Genomic DNA, 23,207 nt, shown 5'->3' with positions numbered 1-23,207 from the left:
TCTCCTCTTAGAAAACTTTGATTGCTATGGAGATACACATGAGTGACAGAACTGGACTTCATGTGTGTTTAAAGACTGGATGCCATGGCAACAGTTATTGTTAAGATAGATCATTTTACTTAATCATGTAGGACCCCTAGATACATTTGCATAAATGCTACTCTAATGTTTACCCTTCACAGAAGAGTCCCAGTAACATTTGTGGTTTACATGTTAATGATAACCTGTAACTGTAGTTCTTTCTACATCAAGGATGAACTGCTTAGCAGAAAAAAGAGGGAGAAGAAGAAAAAAACGGGAGGCAGAAGTGATGAAGCAAAACTTGCTGCTCCTGAAAAAAATGAAAGGTGGGAAGAAACTTGTTTTCTGCATTTTAAAACGTTTTGTCAGCTACTAGTTTTGTTTATTTTCTCCTTGCATTTTTGAAGTATTTGTACAGGAGACAAATCTATAACATTCATCTCTGCTATAAAGTGTCCCGGTGTCATCGTGTATGCAGTTTTTAATACCGTAAACAAATACGTGGTATTTATTCAACAGATGAACAGTAAGGGAAATACTAAGGCTGAATTAATGATGTCTTGTATGTAGAAAGGTGCTGTTCCTCCAAGTTGGTTTTTTTAGAAGATTTTACAGCTTCTTCCGTCTTTGAAGGTTTTTGCTTCTGATTAAAATTTCTTAATTTTAATTTATTTAAGCTTTAATTTATCACCACAACAAATCAGGAGTTTTTATGGGTTTTTTTAATGCATGTCTGATTTAATGCCTTTGTCTGATTAAATTGAAAACAAGCATGTTGGTGAAGGCTTATAATGCTATTTTTCAGTCAAGAAACGCATAGGGAAATAGTGACTTTCAGGATACTCCAAAAGATACCACTATTTCTTCTATTGATTCATAGAAAGAAATAAAGGGTTTAAATAGTTCACACAGCAGGGGCATGAACTGGATCAATGCAGGATGGAGATCAGAGACCATTCTGCCTGTCGTCTTTCCTGATGACATCAGTGAGTAATGCTTCAGTGAACTGCAAATGGCATTAATTTTTATGTATTGTTTTGTTTATGCTACGGTCTTCATATCTGGTTGTCAGCACTTGTGAACACTTGATTGAGGCTTGAGCTTTTTTTTTGCTTTCTTTTTTTTTTTTTTTTAAACTCAAGTGATTATGTGGCTTATGAATTTATTTTCTTGGAAGAAAAGCCATTCAAGATACTGAAATACAGAGATGATTAGAATTGGTCGTTGTGTTAAGTATTTTGAAATAAATATTCAGAACATATCTTTTGTGTTATGTAGTTAAGCATTTTCTTATGAATTGACAAGTGCTAATCATTTTAAAGGGTAGTGGAAGGGTTCTGAAATTTTTGGGAGAGTTCTGAAATTGTGTAGTAATAGTGGAAAAACCTTGTGATTTTGTTTGACTGTAGAGCACTGGACAAACCACAGTGGCATGACTTACTTCCATGCAAGCTGGGAATATGGTTCTGTCTCACTGTGAAAGCTTTGCCTCAGCTATTCCAGGTAAAGTGCTGTAACTTTAAACTATTAAATTTCTTGATGGTGTTATGCATAATCACGTACTGCACTTGTTTATATTATTTTCCTGGTTCAAGTTTATATCTCTTATATAATATATATATAAAACATATGCACGCTTGTCTACATTATATAAAATACACACATAACATTATTTGGAGATAATTTTAATGTCATAAATGTATACAAATGTGAGTATATAAAAGTTTATATTAGGAAGTTCAGCAGCAGTTTTTGCTGAACACAAATACAGGAACGTTAAGAGGAGGAAAATATATGCAGACACCTATGTTACAAGTCGCAACATCTTTTAAGCAATCTGTTAAGAAGATATTTTTTATCTCAAATAGGCAAACACTATGTATTTAAATTTGAAAGAACATTGCATTTACTTCTATGTGAGTGAGCTTTCATTTTGAGGCACAGGATAATGATAGAAATTTATGCCTGAAATTAGCAAGGTAAAGTAACAAATTTGTGTTTGTAATTTAGATACTTAAACATGGGAAAGCTGGCCACAGCTTTGGTTTAGATTTTTTTTTTTCTCTTTTTTTAAATATGAATACTGTTAATTGTAAAATTGTATGAATTGTAATTGTAAAATTCAGCTGATGTTCAGCCAGGTATTGTAAAAATGTCAGTTATCAGAATAACCTTTTAAATCTCAGAAGCTCTTGATTTCCCGTGATCACATCCATTTGTTTTCAATTCGCTGCTGACTAATGGGTATAGATCAGGAAATAAGGGTGGATTTCATTTGGTTTGTACTATTAATATACTATTAATGCTGAATCATAACTAGCATAAATATTCAATTTGTCTGAGTACAAACTGGAATTCTTTCATGTAATTCATAACCCCTAATCTGTTAGCCAAAAGGCTTGTAAAACTTGTGCAATAAGGAAAAGTCTGGTGTTTCAGCTTCTGTTTTTATAGCCTATAACTTTTCTACAAAGAGATGCAAAATTAATATTCCTTCATCTTTTAAATGTTTCATCAGGACTATGTGGTTGTTTTATTAAAACAATCTTTCTTAATCTCTTTGCATGATTTTAAAGTAAAAATGACTGCATAATTAAATCAACTGTTAAGCTTCAGTGTTCATTCTTGATTGAGATGAGTTAGAAAAAAAAAAATTTCACCAATTGTTGCAGCTGCATTTTCGAAACTTACTTTATAATTCTAGTACTTTTCCTTTAATTGCAAAATAGCCTCAGGCTTACAGAATATAGTAGTAATTGTAAGGATTTTTAAACTAAGATGTCTCATAATGTTTCTAAGCTGTCATTTTGTCTGTTTCCTCATCTTGACATAGTCCGTTAGCAAGTCAGCAGTAGGGGTTTCAGATTTTCTGTTCAAACAGCATTTCTGCTAGACTGGCCAGAAAAGGGATATTTTGAACTTTGTGGGCACTTAGCTGATCACTTCTGCTTTGTATTTTAAATCCATTAAATTCACGATAGTGGAAAATTAGGCATCCAATAACTCATGGAAAATGGGAGACCAGAAAGCCAGGGATATGGTAGCAGGGGAAGCACGATTTACAGGAATTCAGTGCAGGAAGGTTTCAGAGCAAGGAGTTTGTAAGGATACGGGGTTCTAGAGTGAGTCGTCCCATACTTAAGTGATGCTGCTGCGTAATTCCAGGGCTTTGCTTGTTCTTTAACATGACCTGCCACATATGTAAGTGCAGTAAAGTACAAGTAAGCTTCAATGTTAAGAATTTTCAGGATTTCAGATAACTGAGTTATTGCAGTTAATTAGTTACAAATACTTACCTGAGTATCACCTCTTCTGAAGAACCATGATAGCTGTGACCTCGTGTTGGGTATGAGAAGAACAGTGCAAAAGAAAATGTTTATGTTCTGCCTGGCTGGTCAGGGAGACTTCTGGGCTATTGGGTTCTATTTAAGGTTTTAGCAATAAAACAACTGTATTCCTTTGTACTGAGATCCTCTTTGAATGCAAGTGCCATTACTTTCAGTAGTACACTAATGTAGATTTGAGACTTCAGAGTATTTAGGCTTTTAGGGTAAGTAGAGTCACTAGGGCAGGTTAGCTAGAAGGTGAGATACCAACAGATACTCAGTGTTAGTTACACATGCTAATTATTTATTAACAAACTGTTATGAAGTTGACATAAGGATATCTGCTGCAGATTCTAGATCTTTATTGGGTTAATCTAAATGATTTTTCTCTAATTTAAGAGCCAATAAGTTATTTTCAAAGTTGGTTTCGTTCATACACAACTAATTCAGTCATAGAATAAGTTCTAAAAATATCATCCACATTTAAATATACCACGATTGGGAGTTAAAAGGCTGAGTTTTAGCAGTGCTTATAATTAGATGTAGTTTCTGCCACTCAGTTTCATATCCCTGAAGTCTTTCAGTGGAATAGCTGAACTGTTTCCTGAGATGAAGAAAACAAAACTACCTGTCCGTGTACACAAAAATCTTCCTCAGAGGAAACTTTTTTTCTCTGTAAGTAAAGAAGTCAATTCAAACTTTTTACCGTTTTTCAAATTGGTTCATTTTACTTAGCATCCACCCCCCTTTCCCTCCCCCCCAATTAGCGTGAATATTCTTCTTAGTACAGCTCTGAGGATTCAGGTTGCTGAGCTTCTGCCCATGCCTGACTCTCATTTATCCAATTGAGTGTCTTTCTCCTACTTCCCCTCCTCCTTCAAAATGTCAAATTTCAGAAGGAGGCACTTAAAATAATTAAGGTAGGCCTTTACTGAAGAAAAATGCTTTGTTTGCATGCCCCTGTGATGGCCTATGCCATTTTATTGTAGTCTGCATTTTATGTCAAGAAACTGGAAGAAAAATGAGTGAGAGGAGAATGAGAGAAACTCAGAAATGATTGGTTTTTTAACTATTGAAAATTGTATTTTGAGGAAAACTATGTAGGTTTTTATATCCCTGCATTTAGTGTGGTTCAATTTCAGGGTGAAAACAACATTTTAAAGCTTATTTCAAGAAGTGAAGGGAAAAGAAAACATAAATGTATCATCAATCAAATATCTGTGATGGGAAAGAAGTATTAAGCTGAGAGTAAATTACACTGGCTATTACAGATTTTAATTCTTCTAATGAAGACACAAGAAAAAGATAGAACAAAGAATGCAAGTTATTTCTAGGGTCATGAGAATGACCTGGAAGAAGGCTATTTACTTAAAAACCAAAAAACTCAATAAAAATGCTTGTTGGAACTGAACATTGGTCTCACAAAGAAATAACGCAGCTAAATATAGTGTGCAAGAATTTCAGTTCAAATGGTGCATGTAATACAGAATAGACAGTTTTGCTAATTATCTTTTTTCTTTGTGGCAGAAGAGTCAAGTGAAATGCAGTTTGTTCCCAAAATAGCTGATGAGAGGTTTTTTTCTTGGATGTGCAGACATACAACTTAAGAGGTGGCATTTCTTAAAAACGTTCTTAATTGTTCTTCACAAAATATTTTATTCCAAAAAGTGAAGATAAGCATGTTTGTTTGCGTTGCTGACAGCTACATTTCTTCCAGCTTTTTGTGGTGAAGCCTAGTTACAAATGTGCTTATTTTTACACCAACTTCAGCACTAGGATATGGTTTTTATTAGTTGAATTATGTTCCTACTGTTGTTAGGAGAGTGATGAAGCAGGAAGTATGTTTGTTTGTCTCATACAGACATTGATTCTTATTAAGAAAATAAACTTCCCTTTTATCTTCTGTCAGTAATAAGGTAGGTGTATTGCAGACCCTTTCGGTTTGCTGTTGGAAGAGCTTCTGGTGCTCTCCAGCAGTGAGAAGGCAGTTCATGCTCACATGTAGCTGCAGAGGGTACAACCTAGCAAGATTATGAACAAAGCTTTCAGTTAGTTACGATTGAAACTTTTGTTTGTAAAGACCTTTGCGTAGTATGAAGTGAATTAAAACAAAAAGGCTAGTAATTTATTTTTATGTAGACTACCAGATGGTAATTACTGTAGCTGATTTAGTAGCCTGGAATAGATTCAAACTAGTGACCCAGAGGTGTTTAATTTCTTGGCATTTTTTCCTCAGGTTTTCTTTTAATCCGTGATTACATTTCAACACCTGCTTAGAGATGGTTCAGACTCTGGCCTTAAACGGATTGGCAATGTGTCATTAAACTCAAGAGGCTTTGCCAGCAGGGCATCTCCTTTGGCAAAGTTAGCTTTTAAGCAGGATTTGATTAGGTCAGCAAACATTTAAGTGGGTTGGTTTTGTCATCACATATGACTTTTGTATAAAATCAGAAGGTGAGATTAAAATAAAATTTATTGAGTTTAGTTAAGTCTTTAAAAAAACAGAATTTTGAAAGGATTTATTCAAGTGCCAAGGTTTAAATATCTCCATAATTTGTAGGATACACAGTTTTGAGTTGTTGCAGCCTAATGTACAGCACTGATGTTGGTATAAGTTGAGGGGAGTGAGCAGATGCAGGATGTGTGGCACGAGCGATTGCCCATTTGCTCTGTTTCTTTCTGTTTTGCAGCGGTTGGGAGAACCAAAGTGGGGATGAAGCTCTTGACCCTGAGGTCAATTAGAAGCTTAGATAAAGGTCAGAGGAGAGTGGATGATAAAACAAGTATTCTGGGTGTATGCAAGTGAGCAAAAATAATCTACCTCTAAAAGGGTGCTTACTGTCTGATACCCAAGTGAAAAAATGTGCTTTGTTGCATAGTAAAAATTTTAAGTGAACATAAGACACAAAATAAACTTGTCTTTGTGTATTGTGCTGTGGTGGCCAGTTTTGTTCTGCTCCTTCAAACAGTCCCTTGGTGTATGCCTGCATATCTCAGCATTTTGGAGGAGTGTAGCTTGTGAGTGCTAGGTGATGTTGGCTCTCAGTGAATTGGGCTGTTCTGTTGGGGTAGGAGGCTTCACTGGGCATGAATGGGGTTCCTGGGGAGGCCTTGCAGTTCCCCCTTCTGGCTGCCTTTGTTTTCTCGCTGTGGATCTGGAATACCCATCAGATCCTGCATTAGCACAGCCTGCTGCTGGTCACCTGGTGCATCTGACGCTTGCTTCGACTGCCCACAAGCTATACACAGCTGCAGAGCCTGCCCACACCTGGTGCTATTCCAAGGTCAAAGCATAATTTCCTGATTCAATAGAACATTTATTTACTGCTTTGCCTTTGAGTAAACATGTAGAAATTACAAATAAATCTCAATCACAGTGTTCAGCTTTTTTTTTTTTTTTTTTTTTTTACACTATTTGTTGCCATAACATTTGATTCTTACAGTATATAAATCCATCAAAAAGTTCTGTGGCATTATAATGGGCATATTTATTGCCAAGAAGTAGCCAGCTGAAGGTCGGATGGTGCAACAATTTTAATTTGACTACTTTATCATCAGTAGTTACATAGTTCTGTGACTTTTGTCACTCTTGTAAAAACTGTACCAGAATGCTGTGCTCAAAGACAAAAACTAGTCCACGAACTTCATGCAAATATTGAAGTTGATAGATTAATTTAAGATTAATGCAGAGAAAATGATTTAGGTGCACCAATTTAAAATGTACTTGTAACGGAGTTTGCAGTTAACTGTGAATTCAAAGAGGGAGGTGTGGGTTTTTCTGTTTTAATTCCTCACTCCAGAGAAATAGAATGTGAAGTTGGTTCTGTCACAGAATCTATAATGAAGATTCGTGTATGATTAAACAATGCAAGTTGTTTCTATTGTTTGCCTTATTTCTGTTAATCTGTTGTCTTTCTGAGGTAGACCAGAAAGCCAGGAAGATCAACTGGATGAAAGAAAGCTGCCACCAACAACTCTGCCCTCCCCCTCCCCCAAAGCAAACAAACCAACAAAACCTCATCACCTTCCTTCCCCAAAAGTCAAGGAGAGGCTGGAGCCACTGAGTCTTATTCAAAACTTAAGATTTTAGTTACGGGATTAGAGCAGTTTATTTATATTTCAGCTATGTTTGAAAAACAAACAAGCAAACAAAAACCTTAAAAGTCCAGTATCAAGAATTTCTGTACTTGTACATAACTCAGTAATAAGTGCAGCTTTGTCCTGGCAATCTCAAATTTGTTGGCAGGAAACTCACATTTATTGACTCCTATAGAGAAAAAGTGAAACACAACCATTTTACTGTATTCTTAATTCTTATTTGTGATTAAAATATTGAAAATATGTTAGTGAATAGCTTACCTGTCAATTTTGTTTTTCATCTGCAGTACTTTTTGAAATTTTTAATTAAATGTAAGACTAGTGACAAGAGCTTCGTATACAGAGCAGTTGACATACGATTTGGATATACTAGCTGTGCAATTTTGAAACTCTAAAACATTCTTTTCTCATTCTATTCCTTCTTGAAAAGTGAATATTTGAATCATAGCATAATAATCCAGTGTTCATTACTCTTTTCTTAGACTGGTATTATTCAAAATGTGCTTATTCATGTAAAAACAGAAGTTTTCTCCAAAGAAACTCCTATTTTTATACGTTCTCCAGTGTTTATTGTGTTGTAACTTACCACGTGTAGTATTCATATAGTTTATGTCTGGCTAAAAACTCTCTTCAGGTATGTCTTCCAGTTTTTCTTCACAACCTGTAGAGCTATTTCTTGTGCTTTGGTGGGAAGATTTTGATTTTCAATTCTCCAGAATCCACTTTGATTCATTTTGTTGATTTGCTTTATATGTATACATCATTATATGTGCTTCAGAATGCTCAGTATCCCTGTGGTTGTTTTTTTTTCTCATTATAGTATCAGATAAAATATATGATTAATAAGATAAAAAACAAATGTTGCATTTGTTACCTGCATATGACATCATTTCAGTGATAATCCATTTTGTGTCTTTAAAGCAGCAATACTAGCAAATTTCATTTACGTGCTTCTGACTAGTTTTCTTTGTTGTTCAGCTATTGTGTCTCATTTTTGTCTGAGCCACATTTCCAATTGTTCTGTGATTGACATGCTGGAGAGATTGACAGTTACCCCCTAGTGCCTGCTGTCTGGAGATCCCACAAGCAATAATGGATCTTACTCCAGAATTTAGCGTCAAATATTGGCTTTCAGTGTCAAATGGGTTAAATTTAAATACCGGCTAATTGTAGTCATTTTGAAATCGTATCCTTATACAAAAAAGCATTTTTTAGATATCAGCATGTCTAAGTTCTGTGTAGGCCGCACAATCCAAATGTCTCAAACTTGCAGCAGAAGTTAACCATTACATTTGTGACTGTTTCTATTTTTTAGCAATGAAAAATAGTCCAAATCTGGAGAATGCAAGCAAGGTTTCTGTATGTGTCAAGTGAACCAAAAGGAGACCCAGAACTGAGGGCACTTCTGTGATTCAGTGTTTAAACATTCAACCTGAATGTATTTATTTCAGGCCTTAATACCTAGTATAGTAAATGGTAGTCCTCCTGCATGGCGTCCACACATTTTTAGCCCTGCTTCTACTGAAAAACAGCACCTTTTCCCCATCCCCCAAAACAAAGTTATAAGCGCGTGGGATGCTGTGTGCCAGAAGTGAGAAGTTATGTGAACTTCTAAACTTTCTTCTGTGCAAAGGGTGTTCTCCTACATAATCCTGGCAGGGAAATATGAATTCTTGTTTCCCAAACCCAAATGTAAAAAGCGAGGTGGTAAGACAAAGTATTTTGGAAGAAGAGAAAACCTAATTGTGGAGTGTTGTCTTGTATCAGTGGTGTTTCTCTGAAGCATTACAGTGCTCTGCTCAGAACAAAATTCTGTGCTCCCTGTTGCCCCACATCTCACATGTGACTTTGAAGAGGTAGCTATATAGTGCAGTATAATTAAAAGAGCGGTTGTGTTGTAGTATCTTTTCAGTAAGCAATGTCTCTAAATAACTTCTGCAATTAGATACAGCAGGAATGACTGCTTAACTTAGTTTTAAACTTGATTTAATGAGAGCAAGTTTTATCCAGATTTATGGGATGGTAGTGGAAATTCAGTAAATATTTTCCAAGATTTACAGTACTTTCTACATTTAAATTTAGGTCACCATTTTAATACGTAAGGTGGGTCTGTGATGTAATAACAAGAATAAGTGAATGACTTTAAAGAAGTGAATTTCAGTTATTCTAACCATTATAATTGATTTTGATGTAATACAAGACATGTTCTGTCTGGCTGGAAGGGATAAATAATTTGCCTATTTCTGTATTTGTATTATAGTTTCATTGGTTCTGGATGAATACAGAAGTATCTTATTAGTTTAAGCAAGAGTAAGAAAGCACTCCATACCTCTTCATTCAGTAATCTGGTTGCTCGCATGTAGAAAGCTTTGGGCACAAATCTATAATTACTAACTGATCAGATACTGGAAATGTAAAGCTTGTTGCAAGATTTGTGACAGGACTTCTAATTTTATGTGTAAGTATGCTAAACAGATCTGAGATTAGAATCTAATTCTTGGGAGAAAAGGGAATCTTGGTTTTCAATTTTTTAGCACTTCAGTAGCAGTTTAAAACATGTTTTAAAAAAAAAAAAAAAAAAAAAGAGTTAAAAAGAGTTAGTGTTACCTTAATGAGTCCATGGCAAGAAGATTGCTGCCCGACAATTGCCTTGGTTTGTCTTGCACACACTGCTCTCATTAAAAACTGCTTGCTTTCTTGAACTTCCAGATTGCTGATGTGAGTGAAGTGAGTGCATGCACTTTTAAAAAGCTGTAGATAGTGATCAGAAATGTTTTCCTAACCATTTTCCTTTTTAGGTTGTTAGTAAGCATTGGAACCTATAATATCAACGCTATTACATTAAAACCTTTATCACACAAAAAGTTCTACATTCTAAGCAAATAGTTTATGTACTGAAAAATCCTGTATTTCAAGGAAGTAAATGTATCTTAATATTTTTTGGGGGAGGTTAAATGAGAAATTAAAACAGAGCCATTGCAATAACTTGTTTGTATAAGGATGCTAATGTCATTGCAACATTTTCTTAAAGGATGCCAGACAATTATATGTAGAATATAAAGAAACAAAAATGAAGGAGAAAGAAGATGCCCTGGCTAAGGCTGAACTTGAAACACTGCAGAGTGAGTTTTTACCACTGTCTTAATAAACAAAGATATAATATAATCTACCTAGTCAGCGAGATGTATGTTAACAAATGTTTTTATAATCTTCTACAATATGTGCTTTATGTATTTCTGTGCTGCTGTTAAATTTAAATGAGATTCTAATTTTGTGACTGTAATTTCACAGTATGCTGCTGGCTTGCTTCTGTAGAAGCATAAACTCAGTTTATAGTTAGGTAGTATCCAGAAAAGCATGCTTTGCTAGAAGTGTTGCTTTACAGGAGAGGGAAATCTCAAAAGCGTAGATCTTGAAATATAAATTTTTAGAAGTGACCTCTGCTTTTTCAGCATTCCTGCATTTTTATTTTTTTATTTTTATAAATAACCATTTAAAATAATTTTCTTTGGACTTCTTTTATATAAATCCAGTTTATTTTCATATTACAAATTGAAAGTGAAGATAATTTGAATTTCCAAATGCATGGGTGCGGTCTTAGGAGAGGGATTCTTACTGCTGTCTTAAAAGTCTTTGTACTTTCATAGAAGACCAGAGAAGGCAATTAGCATTTCCCGTAATAAAATATTCAGAATAATTATATGTGACTTCCTTTTCTTCTTTCAGTTATTTCCTTTAGACAGTGATTAAACCTGCTCTCTTCTGAGGACAATTTTAAAAGATTTTTGCTTGTGTTTTTATGTGCTTGCTTTATTTTCTATACTTAAGTGCATGCTTTTAAGTTCTTCTATTCTGCCAAGCGCGTTGAGTCCTCTGTAATAATTTACTAGCTTTAAATACATATAAGTCTTTGGGCACTTAAAATACAGCTGCATTATTTGTATTTTCAAAATAGCTTGATTTTATAAAACCAGAAACAAGATCAAGCTTCAGCAGTAATTCCTAACTCAACTGTAGCTAAATCTTGTTGTTGTTGTTGTTGTTTTTAAGAATACAGGTAATATTTAGCATCCCATTGAACACTGTGGATCCTAGTCAATCTAGGAGGATAGTGCATTTAGTGCTCGTTGGGGAGGTCTGCAGCTATATTGGAGACACCAATCAAAAAATGGGCCCTTGAAATGGGTCTTGACTTCCGTTATGTTAAAAATTTGTTAAATTGACAGATAGTGATGTTTTGCATTGTTCAGCATAAATGGGACACGTTCTTCATTTAAGTCCATGGGCTATTTTGTGTATATTGTTTTAAAAGGATGAATTTTGAAAACAGAAGTGCAGATGAAATTGTCAAGTCATTAAAACTGTACTCTTTGTGCTCCTGTGTTTTGCTGAATTGCCATTTGTGAACTTTTCAGTGTTTCTTCTCTGTGCAGATCTGCCAGGTGTCATGTGAGAGTTACTGCTTTTATCTCGACTTCCGTGGGCCTCTGCCTACTCATGCTGAGAGGTGCAGGTTTGGTGCCCTTGCCCCCTCCACATCTCCCATGAGTTGTTGCAGAAGCACTACCCTGTCCTTTGTCACACCAGGGTGTCACCTGGCATCTGACCCCTCTGTCTGTTAGGAGACCTGATGTCACACATCTGGAGCAAGAGGAGAGATTAGTAGTCACCACCTGTAATTAGTGGAGTTTGAAATAGGACATGGAATTAATTTGGTCAACTGTAGCAGTGCTATTGCTGGGTAACAGCCATCAGTTGCTTTTTCTAGAAGAAATGATGTTTACAAGAGAAAAACAAGAGATCCATCTATGTCACTGTAGGGGAAAAAATAAGAGCAAATATTCTTTTTCCAAAAGCCTGCATGCAAAGCATCTGCTAACATTGTTTATTTCATTATATTGTTCTTCACTGTCCTCCTTGGAATAGCATAACAAGGTTGTAAATCGTCAAATGTGCATTTGGTGGTTACTTGTCCCCGTTCTTAATTTTAGAGGCTGTCCATGGAGTGTGAGTTCCTAATAACGCTTCCATCTATCTAATTGAGTAAATGCATCTCATGCAGATTAGCAATAGCTGCTTTACAGTGCTTGTTTTTTCATGATCTAATTGCTGGTTTACCTCCATGTCTGTCTGCTTTCCTACTGAAAATGTTCAGTCATCTGTAGGCACCTTGAACTACAACCAGAGAAGGGTATCAGGGGAGGAAAACATAATTTGCAAAGTAGGAGAAAGAGGATGATACTGAGATGTCATTAAAGTACTATATTTGGGAACGAGGGTGAAAAAGTATTTTCTTGGTGTATCAAAACTGTGCATAATTCTGACTGATTTTGTCAGTACTTCTGCGCTTTTTATCACTTCTCAGTCCATTCAGAATACTCATTACTCCTGCATATAGCACCTCTACAATTTACTTGCAAAATAAAGCAACTAATAGCACAGTCTTTATTCCTAGGAAATATATGTATTTTTTGTGTGCAATTACAGATATCTTTGTTTTAGCCACCAAAATAGAAATACTTTGCCTATTTTTTTTTTTTGTCCTTTTTGTATTTGTATACCTGAACACATTATTTCTCTTAAAATGAAAGTGCTTTAATTGATATAACTATTACTTTCTCCCTTTCCAGTACTGTCACAGTTGCATATAATCTCTGCATCTAGCAATGATAGTCTTGTTTTTTGTAGTCATAGGATGTGAAATAGAAAAAAAATATATATATATATACATATATTAACTGAAACAGCTAATCGTTAAACTAAAGATGTAAATGTATATTATCAGGACAGATGACTCTGCCAGTTTTTAAACTTAAATCACGAAGTTTCAGTAGCTATCAAGACCAATTCTAGCAGTTGTACTGGCTGTTCTTGGAGTATGAAGTGCATTCAGTTGCGTCCATTTTGGTGGAAAATACATCTATTTTTATTTCTCTGTGCTTAACCCTGGTAGTGCTCTTTATTTTCTAACTTTTTTTTCCCGGCCCCCCCCCCCCCCCCCCAGTAGGAAGATTATCAGTATCACAGTATTACCCACCTCGTTGACCAAGAAGTCCAGTTGATGTAATCATTTTGGATTTCAGCACAGCTTTCAACACTGACAAGATACCCAGCAAGCATATAGCTAGACAAATGCAGTGGGTGAGCAATTGACTGATGGGTTGGACTCAGTGTGTTCTAGTAAGTGGAGCTGTATCAGGCTGTTAGCCAATCAGTAGCGGGGTTCTGCAGGGCTCCATTTTGGGACTAGTTCTCCTTAGGGTTTTCATCAGTGTTTTGGATGCAGGACTTTGGAATGCATACTAAGGCAGCTTGCAAATGATGCTAAATTGAGAGGATCTGAGGTCTCTTGGCTTGTTCAGCCCAGAGGAGAGGAAGCCTTGTTGTGGCCTACAGCTCTGCACGAGGGGATTTGTTTAAATAATAATTTTAGTGTTATATAGTTGTATCTTAATTTCAGTGTGGATTTCTCTAGCTTTCAGGTTTTTATTATTAGCATTTGTCCATGGTTAGAATAAGAACTTGTGTGTATCTACAGATTTTCTTTATATAAAAGCATTTCTTTAGCCCTTAATTACTGCGGCTTTTCTGTACTAAATTGTTTTTCAGTATAGCTGCAGATATGTCCCTGGCTTTGTACGTAGTGTTCTAATATTTGCCATCTTCTGATTATAAAATCATGTTTCTAGTGTTATCAGTGTTCTGTTTACAGAATCACAGATTGCATTAGCTCTCCAGCTCTGGTAGCTCATTTCTGATCACTTGTGCTACCGTAACTTTAAGCTCTTACATCAAAGGCTCCCTGCACACGTTGTGTTTAAGTGCAGATATGGCCTAAGGTCCTAAGCTGTGTAATTTATTTTATTGGTGATCCAAAATGCTTTTGATTTGAATAATCCCGGACTGTCAGCCAGTCCATGTTCCTAAATCTTACTGTAGTTTCCTCTTCACTGTGAACAATTTTGCCCAAGTTTATGCAATCCACCGATAGACCTAAGGTGACTTTTCATTTATTTCCAAATAATTGATAAGCATGTTGAATTATTGTGTTTAGTATTAATCCCTGCCAAAAAGCAATAAGTTGCTGACAGCAGGTTTGGAGAAAATTATTTCGTATAATGCATGGGGTTTTTTTTGTTAGTGTGGATGTGAATGTTCTGATCACTTAATTGTTACCTCTGAAGCCTATTTAAGGCAAAATAAGTATCATTTGTTTTACTGACTGTTTTTGCAGGCCTGCTGAAGGGATTCTGAACTTGCAGCTCAGGTGCTTTTTCCAGTTGTATCAGTTGTAGCTAGTCAGTGTGATGCCTCTCCCTGCAAAACTTGCTTCAGACTTCACACACACAAAAAAAAGAAGTTCATCTTCACAGACAATTTTATGAGGTTTGCTTAAAAAAGGCACGTTTCATTTTTTGTTTGTTCCAAGGCAGATTAGTTAGTTCTTAAGTATTAGATTCTTAACCTAGCCCTTTCTTGTATCGGATGAGGTATTTGAGGAGAGCAAGAAACATGGGGAACAGTGAGTGTTCAGAGGAGACGTGAAAGGCATCAAGCCTTTGTGGGGCATTTTTGTGAAGTTGAGGATATATCCATCACTAAGGAAGCTTTTAGTCTGTATGTTCAAAAATAAGCTAACTTCTCAGTCTCTGTGCAGCACGTGTATTTATGTGACTCTGATGCATTCATGTAATCCCATTGATTTTATTGTGAAAACAAAAATTTGAATTTTTTAACAGAAGTATTTGCCCCATAATTTCAGTATTGAATCTGTTTGCTTTGTTTTTTTCAACAGACAGTCTAAACTTTAGGCCAACAATTTTTTCAGACTTTTGGATCTGTTGTATATCTGACTGTGTTGCTGTACATGGCAATTTTTTTGTGTCATGTTTCAGTGAATTTTAATGCTATAAGTGCTTGTTTATCTTTTATAGCTAGGTTGGTAAGTGAACAGTGTTGAAAGAGAAGTAGATCGCGATGCAGTATCTTAGTGACATGCTACAACAAAGCTTGCTGTCTGCCTGTGTTTGTTCTTCCTTACCAACGCATGGGATAACAGTCAATATCCTTGCTTTCTATGATTTTCAAGATGTTGGTGTCTTTTTTTCAGCAAGTTTTTCTTGATGCTGAAATGGGAGGCTTACAGGCCTTGCTGAGAGAAGGAACTCCAGCTTCATCTCTCATACACCGAAGTTCAGCACTTTTTTCTCCTCTTTCTTCTTTCCTATATGGAGTAGTCTTTTTTCTTTGAAGGTTTTAAATGCTCTTAGAATTCTTTAGCAGTTCCATCATCTGACAGGTAAAATTAGAGTATAGTTTTCAAAAAGCTTTAAAATACAGATTCTTGATACTTTTTATTAGAAAGGTGCTATTCTTACATGGTCAGTCCAAAATGCTGGGTGATTCCTTATTTTCTGAAAATGACAGCTGATAGATTCTAAAGCAAATGACCATTAGCCGGACACTATTAATTCTGCCATTGATACAGTAAAATTAATGTGTTAACAAGGCAGAAGGACTAACAAATCCAAATTATCTGCAAGTCATTCATCAGACTTCAGTACCTGAATCATTATGCCATAAACCAACAGAACATTTAGCCAGTTCTGTAATAGTGGTGAAGGCCTTTAGAAATAGTGAGTACTGTACGGGTAAAACAGTTAGCTAATTTTTATGTGTTAAGGATCCCATTGATGGGTATCTTCTACACTCTTTAAACACAGCAGACAAATTACATCTCTTTTTGTTAACCATAAGATACAAATGCACAGTAAAATTTAATCTGTTAGTGAATAACTTTATAGTTGTATTGGTGGAAAATATGGAAACTTAATATCCTTGTGGTATGAATTCAGCAAATGAGAAATTAATTTTTTCTACTGCAGAATGACCAGTAGTATATAGAAGTCAGTTCTGAGAATACAGCAATCAAACAGTATCCATAGTGTTTATGATATGGGATTATCCATTTACTTTTTGCTGCTACCTTTTTTAATTCTACCTCATAAACTAGAAGAGTTAGTACACTGTATCTTTACAATTCAGGTATATAATATTCACAGAATATAGCAGTGAGAGTAAGATATTCGTTTACCCTGCTGAGCTTGAAATCTGGCTCTGGTTTCACCAAGACCATCCATTTCCACTGCATTTAGTCATGTGAGCACCTGTAACTCTGATCATAATTCAGATCCACTGGATATTGTTTCCCACATGGGACATAGGCATCTAATAGGCCTGATAGCTGCATGTTCTAAACCCAGCACCATTAGGAAATGGCTATATTAAGGGAATACCTTGTGTTTCAAAACTCTGTGTCACATCTTAAGATGCTAGTTGTGGCAGCAGCACCAGGCCTGATTGTCCACAGGCCTTAGCTGATACAGGATTCAGCTCTCTAGGCATCATTTAATACGTAGAAAGCCCAAACCTTATTATTTTCAGAGAAAAGCAGCAGGTCAGGTCAGGAGTATCTTTTGGTCTTCCAGCTGAAGTACTGATAACAAAAAGATAGCATAGAAACAGATAGATTTTCCTCCTCAGTGTCTGCTGTGACTTCTGATGTTCAGCAGAATTAAATTTCAATGATCTGTTTTCTTTTCTCCACTGAAAAGAAGCACAGTGCTCAGTTGCCTGAAGTCGAAGCTTAGTACTGTGTGTCATTACTTCTGAACAGCATTCTTTAGAAGTGTGCATACACCGAGTTTTTACTGGCAATGCTTGAAGCCCATTACCATTCCAGCAGAAGTCTTGATGTGCCATTATTTTCAAATCATAAATACTCCTCATCTATCTTCAAACATTAAATATTCGCCAGGCTTTTGAAAATTCTGAGTTGAAACTTGTCAGTGAGTTTTGGGAAGTCCTGTGTGTAAGGTGCTGTGATTTCAGTTCTGCTTATTTTTTAAAATTTGGTGTGTATGGCAGCCTTTACGTTGTAAAGGATATGTAAAGGATATGCTGAACTCTTTCATCTTTTAGTATCTGCATAGGAGAAAGCGGAGACAGGTTTTTTAGTTCTAGTTGTGTGCTTGTTTGAGAATATACAGCCATCTTCTCTAGGTGAGATTTCTCTTTCCTTTGGTAGTTGAAAACAGAAGGATGTCTTATCTGCTTCATGTCTTCTTCTCTCATTCATCTGTCTGAAGAAGGACCACATGCTGTCTTTAATACTGGATTTTAAAGTGGGATGCAGTGCCCTCTGGAAATACTGTTACAGAATTACTTCTATAAGTAAAGAAGGAGCATAGGTAATCTATTTAGAGACTGGGCTCTAAATTTTGATGTTAAAATTAGCTATTTGCATCTTTTGAGAGTGAAAATTAGCAAAAAGTAACTCATGAGGTGCAAAATACATGAAAATTCAACTATATCAGTGTGCTCACTGTTCACAAAATCACAGAATCACAGAATTGTAGGGGTTGGAAGGGACCTCCAGAGATCATCGAGTCCAACCCCCAATTACTGTTACGTAATTCCACATGACCACTTGTGGTTTTGCAGTGATAGGAATTGTCATTTAAGGTAACTCCTTAGAATATTTTTGTTGATGCATTTGCAGTGAATAGTTTGTGAAGTCGTTGTTACTTGTCCTTGTAAATCTGAGCACTGACTTCGGAAGCTACTGCATGTAGCGGCTTTGGAGAAAAATGAGATAACAATTGATTTATATTACTTGGCTGTAAAAAAAATTATCTTTTGAAATAGGCAAAAAATTTTGCACCAGTACTGTCAAGACTATTCATGCTCCAGTCATTGTTTTTGTAAGTATTTGATTCCCAGGAATGTGTTGGAAACATGAAACGCATCCCCCAGTGCTGTCCTTGTATACATGAGTGTTAAGAAAAGGAATTCTCTGTGGCTGTCTGTAGGGGAGCAGTTGTCCTCTTTAGGAATTGTTTTTAAAAAGAAGCTCATGAAAAATAGATTTTGTTTTTATCTGCTTGGGAAAAGATTGGGAGATGGTTGCAGAGGCAGGTAGATATGCTGATCTTGTGGCTCGCTCCTAATGAGAAATGTGATTCTCCTCTTTCTTGCCCACCATCTTTAACTGACTTGGCTATTTTTTTTTTTTTTTTTGTTAAGAGTGTGAATGTAAATTCCTGCTAGATTTGTGAATTGAATTTCTTTATTAAATGTTTGAATGGTTGTCAAAGCAGAAAAAAAAAGAGGAGCACACAGGCATGCAGTAGGGAGTGGAAAAATGGAAGCATCATGGACTGCTAAAACTGGAGATGGGAATAGAAGAAGGAAAAAAAAGAACAAACACTCAGATATACCTGAGTCTTCTGGGTGCTTCTGGGTGTTCTAGCTTCTTTTTGTTTCTGATCCTCTTCTTTTATTTCCTAGAGTTCTGGCAATTTTCAGTCAATCTTGAGGCTTTCTTTCATGTAGGTCATGTAGTGTAGTATGTCTGTTTTCAGTTATTGGATTTTAGATTGCTCTTGTTGTCCCTCCTTCCTTGGTGTCCCTTGGTTTGCTAATCTCAAATACTTCAAATACTATTTGAAGGACAGTGAGAAGCAGAAAAGAGTTGTCAGTTTGGGAAATGAGGTGCAACATTTAAATATTCCTAAAGGTGTGATAACAAACCTATTTGTAGTTAGTGAAATCTGAGAACAGTGAAGCTATCTATTGGCTTGGGAGTTTTTTCACAACACAGCTAACCACAAAGTAATACAGAACTGTCTAAAACTCACTTTTCTGGCTTTGCTGTTCTTGTTTTAAAGCTAGCAAGACTTTGGAGGTATTGTAACTGCTCCCTGTGCTTTTGCTTCTACTAATCTTAATTATCAGATGTTGTAGTAGGGACAGGAGCTAGCTGTGTTTTTGAGGCATTCTACATTTGGCACTCTTTAAGTCATAGCTGCAGGTAGAAGAGGTGCTAAGTATATGCATTGCTATTTAAAGCAATAAAACAAACAAAACAAAAAGCAAATAAAATGATTATGCAGCTTTCTAAGGTATCTATTTCACAAAGAAACTGAAGACAGTTCCAAAATGAAAACTGGATATAGCATTCAGATTTGAGGAGCTAAGCCTGCTTCAGAATTATACTTCTCTGCAGTATTTGAAGCATTACTTTTTTCTTTTCTGTTTCTGTATAGAAGAGAAGAAGCCTAAAGTCAAGAAACCAAAATCTGAATTCCCTGTATACACTGTTCTGGAATCAAGTGCATACATGCCATCCTATGACCATGGAGCTTCTATAGAAGAGATCGAGGAACAGATGGATGACTGGTTGGGAAACAGGAGCAGAACACACAAAAAGAAGGCAAGTTCAAAATCTTGAATGTAGTTATATATTTCAATTGTTTTCATTTGCTTTCCTATTAAGAAAATGGGGTGTCATAGGTGCAACCATATTTGCGTATAGGTGAAATCTAGAGGAATTTTAGTTGTTGGGTAGAGATTATGTTCAGTGTAATTTGTGTAATGACACTGAAAATGTTAAAATAGGAGGTAGTTGATTAAATCATATGAAAGCTCTCTATGGCTTCTAATATAAATACTCTTTTCCTTCTCTAGAAATTAGTAGAAATATTGTTGTCAGGTTACCTAAGGCTTGTTTCTCTCTCTTAATTGCAGTTAATAACATTTTACTTTCCAGAACTGATACTTCTATGCTTTAAAAAAAAAAAAAAAAAAAAGGGTTTTATTATGCTCTTAATATCTGTATGCATCACATTTTGACTATGAAACTCCTTATGTATTTTGTATATTTGGTCTGACTTAGAATATGATATATGCCTATTGTTAAGACTCTTGCTGCTTAGAGGTCGGGGTTCTTACTGGCAGTTACTGTAATAAACTTCTGGTAAATGTTATTAAAACATACTGGCTTGAGAATGTGTAGTTTTCATCTTAGTACTGAATTATACAGATGACAAGAACGAAGATGTTGTAAACTGATCTCCTTACTTGAAAATCTGTCTTGCCTGACAGACTGAGGTGAGAAGGATTGTATTCAGGGTGAAGTTAGGGCAACATGTTGACTTCAGTGTCAAAAACAGTGAAAGAAGTTGCTGCTGTTGCCTGTTTACTGTGTGCTGAAGATTTTCTTACTCTTTGGTTTTTTTTCAAGCCTGTGAAAATCACCATCTCTGTTTTTAGGCAGACGTTATTTTTTTTTACTAAAATAATTTACATTTGCATGTCAAATTTAATCATCTTCCAGTATTGTATTCCTAGGCTTCATGACTTTTCAGTTGCCAAGTTTCTTGCTGTGTGTTTTTGTGCCTATTAATTCTCTTTTTCCGTCTTATTTATATTTATTATATATGTATATATATTTATACACACACACACACATTGTTTTCTTTTGTATTTCTGTTACAATTTTTTTCCTCAGAAAGCTCAGCTTTTGACTTCTGCGTAAAGAATTGAAACTTTGAATCCATACACAGTGGAGCATAGTCACACCCAGTTTCTCTAAGCAAGAGCTCCTGTCCTTAATTCTGAGATAAGCTGACTGGGAGTTAGGAACTGATGTTCACAGTCATTGCTTTGTGTTCCTTAATGCAAGCAGTCTTTGTGGCTGGAGTCTTTCCTTGGATTTCCATGAAAGTCTTTCTTTGGGTTTTCATTGAATGAGACTGAGCCTATTCCGTCTATAATTTTGCACCTTCCACACAGAGTGAGTAGAAGTTGTGTCTTCAGAGACACTGCTAAGGGAACAAAAGTTGTATCCTTGTTCATCCTTTCAGACATAAGAGTCAAAGAAATGAAAACATATTGAAGAACTCTTACTGGAACGTAAGTAACTTGTTTTTCTACGCTCATTTGCGGAGGTTCAGTGCTGATAAAGTTGACTCATGAGTTTACTTTCAGAATTGCATTCTGTTGCAAATGGGGTTAAAATTCTGGGGACTGTTGGGCAGTTTGAAAGTATACTGTGTAGGTAGGGTATTTGGCCTGAGCAAGCTGTGATGAGGTGTGGTTGACAGCTAACAGCTAAACTGCAATGCAACATTTGGTATAGTAGTACTGAACAGCAGATCCATGAAACGTACAAAGAATTGGAGAATGTCTGTTCACTGGCTGTAGTGGCTTGCAGGAGTCATTTGTATATCAATATAAGGATGTTAGTGTCATTTTATTTGTAATAAGCTGACTGGGAAACTGACTGTACCACAAGTGAATTGTTTCTGACTGTCATTCAGTGGATTTTCTGCTGTGGAAAGGTACGTTTTCTTCTGCTACACGTCACGGATGTGAGCATGAAGAGCATCCCCCTCCTACCTCCTATCACTTCTTTCATAGACAGATAACAAAGTGTGTGTAACATTGGTATCTAAGTTTTGCTTGTCTTAGGAATAAATTTCTCTTCCATAAAATGTTTGGCCATCAGACTTTTTCTTAGGATCATCATGCTTCACTCATAGGAAAGCTTCCTGGGTTTGCGGGGCTTTTTTTCCTTACGTTGGCTTAAGGATGTGCACTGTGTAGAGTACGCGAGGCCAGGGAGCGGTTACCCATGTGAAAAGATCAAACTGACTAGATAAAATAGTATGCTACTATGTCATCCACCCATAAATAGTGTATTGGAGTTGTCCCTGATGTTCCTATCGCAGGTCTAGGTGATTATGTCTGGCTTTACATTGTCCATGAGCTTCTTTGCTCTGTTGTCCTTGGTTCCTTCGAGGAGAACTTTACTTTCTTTACTCCTTTCTTTGGAAAGTACTGTATCATGACAAATGCACAGTTTGAAACACTGTATCTGCTCTCTTTGGAAAACTAGGTTTATGAATTTAGATGCATTGAAGCTGTATAACAGGAAAATTTAGATATTTATTGTTCTTTCTTCAGCAGTAGTCTGGATTTTTCTCTGATGTACTCATCTAAGAATGAACGAACAGGAAGAATCGATCAGCAATAAAAGTCAATTTTGAAAATAATATATACTAAATAGGAAAAGTTGAATAGGTTGGGTTCTAGCCCTGAAAAGCTAAGCTAAGTGACTGTTCCAGTCCATTCCAGGCTGTTCTATGCAGAATGGTTATCGCGTCCTGTTACTAACAGCCTTTCACAAATATATATATAAAGATTTATTTGAAACAAACAAATTTACATTCAGATCTGGAAGCACATGTAGGGGGAGAAGTGTAACTAGAGCATGTTACCTTCACCACGTTTGAAACCTTTGTTTGATTGCCTGACCTATTCCTGAACTTCTTCTGTTGAAAGTAGTGCAAGCAGGCTTGATTGTATTGGAGAGCATGGAAATGGTGCAGTGAGACTCCTGAGACTTCTTCTATATGAGAAAAACCGTGTACTTAGCTAGCGCTAAGTTGCAAATTCATGTAACTGTGTTTACACTATTCGTGCAGACTGCATGACTCAAAGCTGAGAGGAATTGCTAAAAGCTCATTCTCATACCAGTGGAAAATTCTTTCTGTACTTTTAAGAGTTTTATTCCTAAAGCTATTTTCGTTGGTTGTTGAATGTTAATACTTCCAGATTAGATCTTCTTCCAAGTTATTAAGAGCATATAAGTAGTTAAATTTACTTCTTAGCTTCTGATTTTTATTTATCTGTCACCCAAAATGGACTAGAGTAAAGTGTTCTGTGTATGTTTGTTAAGAGGTAAGGAAAATGAGAAGTTTCACCAGGTCTTCCTTTTGGTTGTGTTATTTTGTTGGCCTGCATGTATTGTTAAGTATTGCATTACTTTGCAGCTGCTTAACCCTTCATTTTCCTCTGGAGCAACCAGAGGTTTGTAGATGTAGAGATGGAATTAAAAAGAGCATCTGGGTATGTTAC

At 35.9% G+C, this 23,207-nt stretch overlaps 1 protein-coding gene across 1 annotated transcript in view; it reads left to right on the top strand.

The window, feature by feature from the left end:
- Positions 1-23,207, top strand: part of DNAJC1 (DnaJ heat shock protein family (Hsp40) member C1) — a 93,947-nt gene that overhangs the window by 41,470 nt on the left and 29,270 nt on the right. Inside the window, exons 5-8 of the mRNA XM_042889075.1 lie at positions 253-347; positions 1,431-1,524; positions 10,477-10,567; positions 19,553-19,719. Coding sequence (XP_042745009.1) covers positions 253-347; positions 1,431-1,524; positions 10,477-10,567; positions 19,553-19,719 — 447 coding nt within the window. The remainder of the gene's footprint in view (positions 1-252; positions 348-1,430; positions 1,525-10,476; positions 10,568-19,552; positions 19,720-23,207) is intronic.

Source organism: Lagopus leucura, unplaced genomic scaffold (genome assembly GCF_019238085.1).
Source record: "Lagopus leucura isolate 7727_CA_CO unplaced genomic scaffold, USGS_WTPT01 Super-Scaffold_100157, whole genome shotgun sequence".
In the NCBI taxonomy this organism is placed as follows: Eukaryota; Metazoa; Chordata; class Aves; order Galliformes; family Phasianidae; genus Lagopus; species Lagopus leucura.
This window is presented reverse-complemented; position numbering and strand designations above follow the sequence as displayed.